The sequence below is a fragment of the Colossoma macropomum genome, unplaced genomic scaffold (genome assembly GCF_904425465.1).
Source record: "Colossoma macropomum unplaced genomic scaffold, Colossoma_macropomum, whole genome shotgun sequence".
Lineage (NCBI taxonomy): Eukaryota > Metazoa > Chordata > Actinopteri > Characiformes > Serrasalmidae > Colossoma > Colossoma macropomum.
In genome coordinates, this window is record NW_023494798.1 from 18,772,801 (window position 1) to 18,785,945 (window position 13,145).

General features: G+C 39.0%; 1 protein-coding gene across 6 annotated transcripts in view; it reads left to right on the plus strand.

Annotated features, from left to right (window-relative positions):
- The first annotated feature begins 2,294 nt into the window (after nucleotides 1-2,294).
- Nucleotides 2,295-13,145, plus strand: part of fgd4a (FYVE, RhoGEF and PH domain containing 4a) — a 68,605-nt gene continuing 57,754 nt past the window's right edge. Inside the window, exon 1 of one of the 6 annotated variants that reach the window (XM_036585206.1) lies at nucleotides 2,295-2,688. In XM_036585206.1, the coding sequence (XP_036441099.1) occupies nucleotides 2,574-2,688 (115 nt within the window). In that variant the 5' untranslated portion in view covers nucleotides 2,295-2,573. Of the gene's footprint in view, nucleotides 2,689-11,137; nucleotides 11,818-12,070; nucleotides 12,093-13,145 lie in introns of those variants that run through there. The other 5 variants (XM_036585208.1, XM_036585210.1, XM_036585217.1 and 2 more) reach the window with 5 other exon arrangements.

Here is a 13,145-nt window from a genome sequence, read left to right on the forward strand (position 1 = left end):
TATTAACCACAGAGCAAGGCTGCCCAGCCCTCGATCACCTCCAGTAAAGTGTGGAAGGTTACAGATAACAGTTGTAGTGTGAGAGTGTTTGATAGATAAGGAACTCTACACTTCAAGATTTACAACTGACCACTTAATCCCATGTTGAAAGCAGGTTTTACTCTCTAGATTTTAAACCAGTATTAAGTGATTACTATTCACAATCACAGGCAGTCACAATACCACTTTTATTATGGACTATATGATCTGATATTGTGTGTTGATGGTATTTTTAAATGTAGCAATAGTGGCACCAGTAAGTTAGTATACACAGGCTATTACATTCATCAGGCTTATAAATCTCAGCACATGAATTAACCGTGTGTCATTTGTGAAACATCTGACATGATATACTTTAATTTAGTAGAAGCAGGTGCTTAGCATGGAGATCCTTTAAAATAAAAGTCCCCACAAATTTTTCATGCTCAGCAAACGGTCCTTATAAATCAGGTGTCATCAGGGGTGCTTTAACCTGCTCGTGGGCCCTGGGGCTACAGGTGGTGGTGGGCCCTATGGGTCTACTTACACACAGCATCCAAAAACTTAAAACCTTTGTTTTTAATGAAGGCACACACACCCTGCCGCCAGCCAGCAACTCCAGCAATGCCATCCAATACTGCTTGAACTTAAACCCGGAACCAGACCACTATAAGTCTAATATGGTCATGGCTGGGAATTTGCACTGAGAAGGCAGCCCATTCCCAAGCTGAAATTTGCTTCATCAGGTTCTTTTTTGTATTTTCCATTCCGCCTTAAAGTGTGCCTGTGTTACACTCTGGCACCCATAAAAAAGGCCAGTCAGAGGCTCTGAATTACTCAGGGCTCTGTATTTAATTGCCCCTGGCTGTCACAGCTGATTCAATATCACTGAAGTTTGTAGACGTTCTCTAACTGAGAGGTGAAGAAATGTTCAGCCTTTGCTGAAATCCAGAGTCTTAGCTCCGCAAATCTTTATCTTTTTTTAGTGCACTTACAGTCCAGGCTTTTATTTGATTGCTCTTGGAGTTTGATATTGACCTCAAGGACAATGACTTGAGATGACTTTTGACTCTAAAGTGGACAAACATGTGGCCTGTCTCACTAAAATATTACCTTTAAAAAAACACACTGTTATTGGACAAAACGTACTAAATGTTTCCACAATTAGTGTTGTACTGTTAAAGGGGAGTTCCACCCATGTTTCAAAATTCTGGCAAAATGCCATCATTAGAATGGAAATAAAGTCATTAGGAGTGGTTTGGTGTGCGATGCACTGCTCTAGAGAAACAAGTCAGATTTGTTCACATTGGTGATAGGAACCAGACGTCCACCACTAAAAGCTTCTTCACAGGAAGTTATTACATGAAATGGTAATGAATACACTGCCTGATGTTTGAGACTTTGTTTCACGATAGCTTTGAGAAGGTTTGGAATTTTAAAAAGAAAATGCATTTTTCACCTTAGAAATGCATTTTTTCAGATTTATTAATTTACTGTCATCAACGTTATATATAAAAACTCAGAAGACATGTGTAGGCTCACTGGTGGTTTTGTACAGTGAATAAAATGTGTGTTGTAGGTATCATGACCCCTGGTTCCTATCACCACCACTGTAAAGAAATCTGAATCAGTATGTTTCTCTACACTAAACCACCACACATCAAACTGCTCTGAAAGACTTATACAGAATTTTAAAAAATTAATAGAATTCCCCTTTAAGAGACCTCAAAAGCTGTAACACAGACAGGGACCAGCGTCTACATATTTACAGAAGATAGATAGCAAATCGTGCATGTGAGTGGATTAGCTGCAGTCTCTGTGCAGCAGCAACGAGGACCTGCAAGGCAGGGGTCTCTGATAACACTGAGGGTATGCTGTAAATGAGAAGTAGTGGGAGCATACGACGGAAGTATATGACTTCAGGAAGGGTAAAACAGGAAGCCTATTTTTTTCTTAAGGTATGTTTTTTTTTATATTAATTATATATTTCTATTCACCGTTTCGTTGAGACTTTGCACACGACACCATGATTTAATAGACGTTAAGGATGAGTTACTTAAGAAACGCTTACGCAAAACGTTCTTGAAAATGTGACCCAGTTTATTTGCATCTGCTGTTCATGAATTGGGTTTATGCAAATTAGGTAAGTTAAAACGTTTTAACTCTTTTCTACTAGCGCCTTAGAAGGAAAGCACAAGTTTGAACCAATCGCTGCGTCCAAAGCTGTGAAGTGGACCAATGGGGGGAAAGGGGGCGGGGCCCAGAGCAGTCAAGGTGATCGCTGCAGTAATCGGATGAGCGGCTGAGAGCTGTGGGAAGTGGCAACAACTCTGGATCTGATTTAGCACAATAAGGGAAACTTTACAGCTTATACACCGAGTCGAGTGAGAGTAAACTTAACCTAAATCTCTTTAACACGACCGTGGAGACGAAGTTGATTCAAGAAATGGATTTTCTCCGTGTGATACAAGCTTCTGTATGAGTTCTGATTATTTCACTGCTGACAACCAAGCTGCGCTACTGGTTCACTCACCTAAGGGCTGCGAGTCTTTTCAATGGTGGAGAAATCTAAAGCAGGCATGGGTGAGTTTAGGAGGAATGCCTTCAGGAGGAAAGCTAAAACCAGTGAAGGAGTGGACGAACAGCATGAAGAACTGACAGGTGAGCTCGGTAAGTCGACTCTGTCGGTGAAGTGAATTGGACACAGAGGTTAAATGGAGAGTTTAGAACAAGTAAACTCAACTGTTGACCTGGAGGGTCAGAGTACGCAACATGCTTGTAATTTCTTTGCCCAAACACACCTGATTTTTTTTAATTCAGTAGGTGTGTTGGGGCAGGAAAGTCCCCACACTCTGCTACAATATCCAGTAAAAGAGATCATAGATCATTCAATCAATCAGGAATCGTTTTTGAATGTTTAAAACCTAAGTAAGGAAAATACTGTCCCAACCTGTATGACTCCATCTGTTGACAATCAGTGAGCAGAGAACTACAATTGAAAGTTCTTTTCATGCGTTTAACTTACACTTAGCTCAAGGTCTGTTAAAAGTATCTCAGTTCTCCCTTAACCTGACCTTGACACTAATCATAACCCCAACCCTAATCCTAATCTCAAACCAAAACCTAATCTTAACCCTCACCCTGGGCCTAATCCTAACCCCAAATGATGAAATGTTTATTTCTTCTGACATCTGATAAGTTGGAACAAAGTAGTACCACATTTTAAAATACTATCTAAAACTATGAATACAGATTTGTAACTTTTTACACACTGCGCTGCGTTAAACCCAGTAAAACAGGCCTATTGTGCTCTCTTTGTAATCATACATGCAGTTGGCAAGTGATGTTTAAGGACTGACCATATCCATGACATACTCACTGAAAAATATTGTGACATATTTTGACATAATTGATCACAATAACAGTAACTATTGTCATATTGGCCAGCCCTAACTAATACCCTACACTCAGTGGTTCTTTGTGGTTCTATATCGAACCATGAACACTCAGAGAACCATTTGCATGATTAAAGAGTTCTTCTGCATGGTAAAATGGTTCTTCAGATTGAAGGAGAATATGCTGTAGATGGTTCTATATAGAACCCTTTAAAAATGATTCTGTATAGCACCAAAAAGGGATCTTCTGTTGTTACACGCTTGACATTGTCACAATAGCAGAACTCCTTTTGGAGCTATATAGAACCCTTTTCAAAAAGCTTCTATATTAAAACATCTGCAGCACATTCTCCATCAATCTGAACAACCATTTCACCCTACAAAGAACCCTTTGAGCATGCAAATGATTCTTTGAGTGTTCATGGTTCTGTATAGAACCATTTTCCTTACCAAAGAACCCTTGTTTTTAAGAGTGTATTTTCATAGACATAGACACATATTTGGGTTCTCCCCCGCACAACACTTGAGTGGGACTGTTATTTATGTCATTGTGAAAGCAAGAAATAGCCTCAGGGATTCACTTATGACTCCAACCGTATATGGAGGAGTGACCTGTTTTGCACATGCAACTCTGGAGGCAAGTCCGTACTGGTCATGGTTTACTAAAACACTCGGTCCTGCCTCCGGCCCTCAACTTCTCTGCTTTCACATTTCCAAAGAAAAAAAAATCCAGATGCTAATGTAGCCTACTGCTTGACCCTTTACTCTTTACCAGTGGGCTAAATCAATTAAGCATATTTAGTTCTCAGTAAGACTCTCACTACTGTCCCAACCAATCCACCACATTCATGGACACTGAGAGGCTACTTGAGGCTAGATTGTGGAGATAGAGTTGAGAACATGAGGGAGGAGTGAGAGAGTCCCAGTGGCACATGAGAAGAAGTGTGCATGTAAACAGTCTAATGTGAATGTGCCAAACTGATATTTGGTGCCTACTCACTCCTGGGCTGCTTTAGCAACCAATATAGGAGATTTTGGATTTTGATGTCAGCCAATTCAAGTAACCAGGAAAAGGATTTGATACGTTGTTTCGTTATGTGTCATCTCAAAGTTGTGGAATACGTTTTGTGAGAGGTTCATAATCCTGAAACTAACATTTTGCAGCCAGTCTGGCCTTTCCGGAACCAGTCTGTTTACGGAGAGTGTTCTCAATGTATAATTAGTGCACATTAGTGTGGGTCTGTGTGGGTGAATAATGGCTGGGTGTTGATATAATCATGTAGATGGTATTTGATGTTGGATTAAAGTTTGATGGGTCATGTCGGAGGCATTTAAATCTTAAAGTTAACTGGTTGAACTCTAACAAACTTAGGTGATTCAAGATTTTATTTCCTTTCTGATATAAGTTGTCATTTAGTTGTATGAGTTGTCATTGAGCCAGTGAGTTGTATAACGCTGCTTTCGAAACCAAACCTCATATCTCCAAAATGATAACTTTACAGGAGAAGGAAAAAACATACTTTACTTTTAATGTAAGTCAGTGAAACCAGAGTTTTTTCTAAGTACTTTTGGGCCATTTCTTTTGGTCCATTCAACATGATGTATACATAATGTAAAGGGCAACAGGCACTTTCAAATTATGTCAAAAACTGAAAAACAACAAAAATGGAGATACAAAGTTCCAACAGCAGCAATAAGTCACTGTCAGGCCATATTTAGGTTTTGTTTCCTAATTGTGTGGTCAATCATGCATTTCCTCTGTACTCCTTCTGTGTTCAGTCTGTGTGCTTGTTAGTTGGACTGAGTCAGGGGACTGGAAGGAAGAAGGGTGCAGTAGAGCATGCTGTGTGTGTCACCTTGTGTTAGAGTAGATTGCTCTGAGTCAGCTCACCTTTGTTTTGGCTGCAGCACTTTTTACCTCATACGTTGAATAAAATAAATGTTGCATTTCTTTGATTTAAATGTGTTCATCAGTTCCATGTAAATGAGATATATTGCATCAGTGCAACTATTCGTTTCAGTTTATATTTGGCAGTAATTGTGTTAATGTGATATATCTTATTCATGTGAAAATTATGTACATGTGAATCAAGGAAATTCAATAAATAACTTTTTTCAAGTAACATTTGGGACCCAATATTTGATTACAAGATTATACCTCTTTAAAAATCATTCCTGAATGTCATCAGTGTTAAAAATCATTCATTCATCCAAACCAACTCTAATGCCTTTGAAATGTACACTGCAAACCTTCTAACAATAGGGCAGTGTAAACTCCACACATGACCTCCATGTGCAGCTGAATGCCTACCTAGATTTAACTGAAAAACAACTCTCTCTCTCTCTCTCTTTCTCTCTCTCTCTCTCTCTCTCTCTCTCTCTCTCTCTCTTTCTCCCACTCTGTCTCACTCACCCAGTCACTCACTCACTCACTCGCGCACTTTTCATCTTTTAATTTGTATAATGATTTATTGACATGGCTATCATTATACAGTTCTACCAAAGCACTGCAAGGAGTGCATGACATTATAAAGCATATTCGTATCAGATATGTGTATATTTTTAGGTGATTAGATTTGACTGATATTTGATGTATATATTATACATTGGAAGAGCAGAATGTTTGAACCACACTGAGCTACTGAGCTAAAATATCTGTGTTTTATTCACTTTGCTGCATTTGTAAGCCTACAAAAATAATGTGTTTAAATATGTTCTGTTTATCTGTAATGCTGAGGTAGATTCAGTCCCAGTTTCTATATTTTACAAATGTTTATGCATCGGCATCGGCAGAGATGTATTTGAAAAATGTCAGATATCAGCATCAGCCTACATTCCCATATCAGCTCATTCCTAAAAAATATGTTGGTATTAGAGCTGGGCAGTATAATGGTATTTATCATTATCGTGATAAAGTCTTTACAGTGTGTCACAGTGTGCTTCTCTGAGCATATCATAGATATCATCAGTACATAAAATCACTTCCCAAATGCATACTTGATTACAAAGAGTGCATAATTAGTCCTGTGTAATTTGATTTACTGCAGATCAAATCATTGGATTCATTCATTTTTTGATAGTATTTTTAAAATATGGCACTACTTTGTCTGTTCTAACTTATCAGATGTCAGAAAAAATAAATATTGTGACATATCGTGTATCGTGAAAAAAACTTGAAGTATCATGATATAACATTTTGCCGAATCGCCCACCTCTACTTGGAAGAGTGGCCTCAGATTAAGGAAAGAGAGACAGAAACTGCGCAAAATGAAGTAAAGAAGATGTTATAGATTTGTAAACAAGGTGAATAAATGGAGACGCAATAAAGAAATAGTGAATATATTTAGGCTAGTATGTCATAAACAGGTAAAATTGCTTTAGTGGTGTCAATAGATGGGAGCAGTTTCTTGAACACGATTCATAAAGTGATGTAGCGCTGAGACATGCTTGGTTTCCAGGGTCACTGTCTCAGCCTCTTTTCCAAGTAGAACCCTGTATCTCTCTCTCTCTCTCTCTCTCTCTCTCTCTCTCTCTCTGTCTCTCTCTCTCTGCATGAATGTGTCTGCTTTAAACAGCTGACCATACCAACAGGCCTTCCTTGCTCATCGAAAAGCATCTGAGTTTGAGGAAAATACTCTCCTGCAGTCTTACCCAGGCCACTGAGCTTCAGACAATGGAAGTGATTGTGCTACTCAACAGGAGAAAGAGGGCAGCTTTTTGTATTTGCTGGCTAGCGTGAATCAGGACTCGTATTGTTAGTCTTATCGCCTTGGTTATACTGACTGGAGCCTGGAGGCTCATGGGAAAAAGCTTGCTGTTTGTAATGGACACTTCACTAATAGCATCCACTGGGTTTGTTTTGAAATGCTTGGCTCTGCATTGGCTTGTGATCATGCTTTGGCTCATAGCGCATAATCCTCAGAATGGTCAAACTCAAATTACTCAAGGCAAGTATTGGTGAAATTGGAGGCTAATACAGGTCGCTAGTGGTGTGGAAAAGCTGTGTGCTTTCAGGGGTATGTAAAAGAAACTGCTATTAAGACAGGCCACTGATGGTGTAGACAAAAGCCAAAAGAGAAATAAGCCATAAGAAAATAACTATAATAATGTATTTTATTCTTCTCTCAATGTTTAGTTTCCTTTTCTCAGTCTGTCTCAGGGTTTCCAGGATATGTGATTAAAAACTCCCCAGACTAGATTGCTATATATGGGAAAGGCTGATTTGCTGTCTGAGTTGCTGAACGATAGTTTGGAACTCCCAGTCTGAGATATGAAACAGAGAGGCTGTGGCTGGCTTGTGGACACACGCCCTGGCTTGTAGTAAATATGTAATCAAAGAGGGTGTGGGGCAATGGTGCAGGAAAAGGGTAATCCAGATCCACATTTTTCACGCAGACTTGCTTACCGATACAAGCTTTTTCACATGTAAGTTGTTTTTCACTGCACATATATAAAAGCTCAGGTATTGCCCATCAATGCATAAATGTCTCAGAGGGTTATTTGCACTCTAAGGTATTTCAAATATTTCACAGGAGCTCACTCACAACTGTCGTTTTTTTTGTAATGATACATAAATCCAGCAGATGGCAGTACAACTCTTGCCACTGCCTTGTTTCCCTCTGTATGTAGAAGTCACTGAAAAATGTCTAAGGTCCTTTCTTCATGGAGACAATTAGTGCTTTGTTTTCCAACCAAGCATATGTTCACTTCCTCTGCTCAGCAGCTGTCACACTCACTCTCTGTCAGTGGTCCTGGCCATGTTATATGAAAGGCACCCTTTTAGATTTACATGACTGAGGGAGAATATTCAATTAGTTGTAACTTAATCATGATGAAACATGAACAGAGTTTAGCCATATTGATTGTACAAAGTTAATGACAAATATTACATGATCAGAAGAGTCTGGGAAATGCCATTTTTCTATAGTGGGCCTTACAGTTTGCTATTTACTGTATTTAAATGTCTAGACAAGCCATGTGACCAGCTCTGACAAGTATACATATGTAAATCTGATATATGGCCATATATGCACATATATCATAAATGTACATATATATTGTGTATATATATATAATATATATATATATATATATATATATATATATATATATATATGTATGTATATATGTATATGTATATATGTGTGTGTGTGTGTGTGTGTAAGTAATATTTTACATAAATTCATAACATATGGATCATACATGTATGTCTGATTGGTGGGTGAATACATTCCAATAAAGTTATATTTGTATAATTATATTATAATTATATTATGTTATCTGTTTGCTTTTAAATGTTTTTAAATGTGAAATGTTTTATTGCATATTATACAATGTGCATGTACTTAGAGTTTAATTATGTAGCTTCGTTTCTCCATTTTTGTCGTTTTTCATTTTTTGACATAATTTTTAAAAAGTCTGTTGCTCATTACATTGTGTGTAAATTTCATGATGAATGGACCAACAGAAATGGCTCAAAAAGACTTCAGATAAGTTTGGCTGAAGTGTCACATGGATGTCCATATGTGACAAATATAAGTTGGATATAAGGGAAATCCATGTAAGATAATGTATGCCATGTATTTAAAATGAATATATTGCCATATATGTGGCAATAACTGTATTTCTTACGTTAAGACCTGATTTATTAACAGTTTATCTTTTTCCTCAGAAATTGAAAGGCAGGTGCCCTCACCTTTTTAGGGCATATTTAGTAATTTTCTTTACAATTTGATTCTATTAGATCCTACTAGATGGTACATATTTATCTGAGGATGATAACTATTTTGCCATGTATAAAGACAATATCTCATCATAATATTCTAGTGAGATTTTCCAAGAGCAATTTATCTGCACAAAAGATAAACCACTTGAGATGTTTGTTAGATGTTTATTATTGTTACACTGCTGTGTCTGGGCTTTTGTGGGAAAAGCCCCATGGCAGGCGCACTCAGTGATGATGCACTTCCTCTCTGAGTGGCAAAATTCCATTCTTTTGACTTCCAGACACAGCATATTCCTGGGTAATTCCAGTGAGGAAACGAGTAAGATATAGAGAGTGATGTACAGCTGAAGGAGATGGGAGTAAAGAAAAAAGAAGAAGTAAATATAATATAGAAGCAGATATCGAGAACATAGAGAGCAAGCAGGTAAATGAAACAGGAACAGAGAGTGTAGTAACTAGAAGTGAATGAGCAGCAACCATAACCACAATGCTGGAGAAAGAGCTGGAGCCTATCCTAGCAGTCATTGGGCGCAAGGCAGGGAACAACCTGGACAGGTTGCCAGTCCATCGCAGGGCAGACAGACAGACAGACATATACATTCACGCACACACTCAGACCTAGGGGCAATTTAGTGTGTCCGATTTGAAGGATAAACAGAAATGTATAATTGCAAAAAAGTCTAGCAGCATGAAGGAGCTAGAGAAGCTAATTACAGATTGAGAGAGGGAGCATACCATAGAGAAAAACCACAGTAAAGTGTTTTATTGTTTGTATTGTTATTAAACTTGACTTAAATCAATAGTTCAGGGCAAAATTTCATTTCCATAATTTTCTCTTTATTCTTGTTGATCAACCAAGTTAGAGGTTCCTAGTTTGCTTCACATGAGCCTTAAGGCTACTGTAGGTAATGGAACTGAAGTGAGAAGTTAGAACTTCTGTTGTTTTCGTAAGACCGATAACGAGTCTCAGTAAATGCCTTTTCAGCTTTATTTACATGTAGTTGCCTCAACCCAACAGATAAAAACACCCAGTTCACTTTCTTGTGAATGTTGTGACATAAACATATGATCATGAAAGCTAACAACTGTGGAGTATAATTGCAGTCAGCTTCTATAATTGCCACCAGCTCGCATAATTGTGATTAAATGATTATGTAGTAATTGGGACTGGCCTAGATATACCATCTATAAAATGGACAAAAAGTATGTAAGTTAAAAGCAGTAGTAGCAGCCATCTGGAAGTCTCAATTCTGTCCGTTTGTATTGATAACAGTATGCCAAATGGTGGCAAAAAATCTAAGCAAATATGTTTGAGGTTACTTAACAACTTGACATACATTGAGGTAAATATGTGGTAATTTAAGCATGCTGAACAATGCTAATTAGTGTGCATAAGCTGATGTAGCTCATTTGTTTGTAGCTGCGTTTACCCTTGTAGCTCCACTGCAAAACTAAAAAAGTGAACTTCAGACAACATATCTTGGCTGATGGACTATATTTGAGGTAAGAGGAAAAATGTGTAAATTTTGATTTTTAGCCAGTCTATCACTTTTAATAGAACTTAGTAGAACCAATTGCTTCTGGGCAATTTCTCATTCCTGATTCCCATCTACTTAAATCTCCCACATGTCCATTTGTCTTCCTGAGCACAGGGCCTTGAAGCAGGCCAGACCTTTATTGATTTCCCCCTTCCAGCCTTAGCCCTCATGCTCTTACGCTGACAGCCCCTGAATTTAACTCTACGGGCAGGAATAAAGGAATCTTTCGTTACTCATCCGGCATTTTAGCAGATTTGTTGGAGCTTTAAAACACTGTGTTCCAGCAGTACCCGGGAAAGCTGACAGCACTGTAGCTGACTCCCTTTGCAGTCAGCACTTCCCTTGGCGCTTCCTCTGAAGGAGCCTGGCTCCGGTTCAGCTGTTTTTCTAACACTGCGCTCAGCCGGTGCTTCCTGGCTTTTCCTTGAGTTTCCCTTCTTTGGGCTGTTGGAGTAGGGCAATGGGACATGCCTGAAGCTTGGACACTATGGCACACTTGCTGAGCCTGCGTCACTACCGTACACTCCCATTACAGCCAAGAACACAAGCAGGACTACTGAGATGTATATCGTAGTCCTGCACTGAAAGGCAAGAAGGCCCCCTGAGAAGTTCTCTCAAGGAATGGAAAGCTCTGAGTGACTCTTCTGCAGTCTGGCTAAATGAACAACTTTGGAATAGGAGAGTTCCAGAATCAATTGCTAGGACAAAGTGGAACTGAGAAAGTTTTCCCATGAAACCAGCATTTTTAAAAAGCCATTGACAGGATACTGAATGTGTCCCCACCTCAGGAAGTCATGGCTTTGTTCACCTATTCTGTGATGTTGCTTGTGGATCATACTGGATCGCTTTAATTTGGGCTTCACTTTAGAGGTAAATAAGTGAGGGAGGGGAACACACTGAGGAAGTGGAGCTACACTGGATATTTTTGGTCCCTATTCATCTACAGGAAGACTGGCTTCGGACTTGCTCTTTCACAGATACTTTCTCCTCGTGCTCTTGTTTTTTTTTTATGTGGGTCATTTCTCCTTCTCCCTCCTGAGTGGCTCTCTCTCGCTCATTTCACTAAGCTTCTGCTGATGGCCAGTGATGGATTGTCTGGGTTCTAGCCTCAAGAGATCCCGTCTGCGGCGCACCACCTCTGGTAGGTGATCGTATGATGATGGCCGACACCATGACAGTATTACTGGCTTTTACCATGACCTTCAGAATGAACCGAACTGTGATCAACACTGGCAGACTGGAATAATCAGAAGACAAGGCAAGGGCTGACCAAAATGTGATGCTTCTTAGATGTTGTGCTAGAGCTAAAAAGTATCTCCTAAACCTTCAGCCGAGTAATTCCTAAAGAGTACAGTATGGGCAGTGGATTAAGAACAATGAGACGGCGACAGAAGTATTGGTTTTGGCGGACTAAAGGTAAACGTCTGTTTCCATCACTTCTGTTAAGATGTGATGGCTCTGATGTGACTGAATTTGTTGACTACATTGCATAACAACACACGCATTCTGCATAACTGCTTCACAACACCGGGGTAAGTGTGGTTTGGCCAGGCTGTCAGGCATCAGTGATTTAGAAGGACCCTAAGGCCAAGTTTAAGCTTTAAGACCTGTTTTGTAAAGCTGTGTTTGTGTAATAAAGTAAACAAGCAGATAAGGGTTCAGAGAGTTGAGGCCTGAACTATAAATTCTGAGAGAAATACAATTTGTACATACTGTGCAAAAGTCAGAGAGCAGCCTTCATTTATTTAACCTCTCAAAAATCCCAGGCTTCTGCATGTTAAGACTTAATTATTCAGTAATTACAGGGACTTTAATGCAAACTGGCTGAGCTATTCTTAGGTTATAGAAGTGTGTATTAAAACTTGTAAGGGGTTGATTTCCAGTCAAAATGACTATAAAGCAGAAGTTATTCCTTTTTCAGCATCTGGAAAAAAGCAGAAAACATGTTAAACAGAAATTTACACAGTTTTTACAAAGTATTTCACATTTTCAAACTTTAGTCGGTTGCATTTTCTGCTTCTCACAATCCAAGTAATCACAAACATGTTCAGTGATGTTGAGCTCTTGAGAACTTATAAGAATCAGATTTCACAACATGGTGCCCTGTCTTCCTCCAGGGGCTTTGAAAGAAACCTGAGCTCAGTAGCCGGGGGCTAGTTTACAGTGAAAACTGTTTCTCTGGTCAGCTAGCTCAGGAATAATCTATACTTCTCTTTTACGCTACCCTCCCAAGGTGCCCACTCATTATTTGAGCTTAAGAAATGCTACACTACTCTGAATCTCTAGCAGCCAGTGGGCCACTTCACAAGCTGTTATAGGTGGCTGGAACCATCCGCTATCAGGTTCATTTTTGCACCATACTGAAAATGATATGCCTCTACATATGATTGTATGAATTAAGTTGGATTTGCCCTGTAAATAAAACTTGAACATAGGAGGTACTTTTGATCTGGGCCATCAGTCACTATG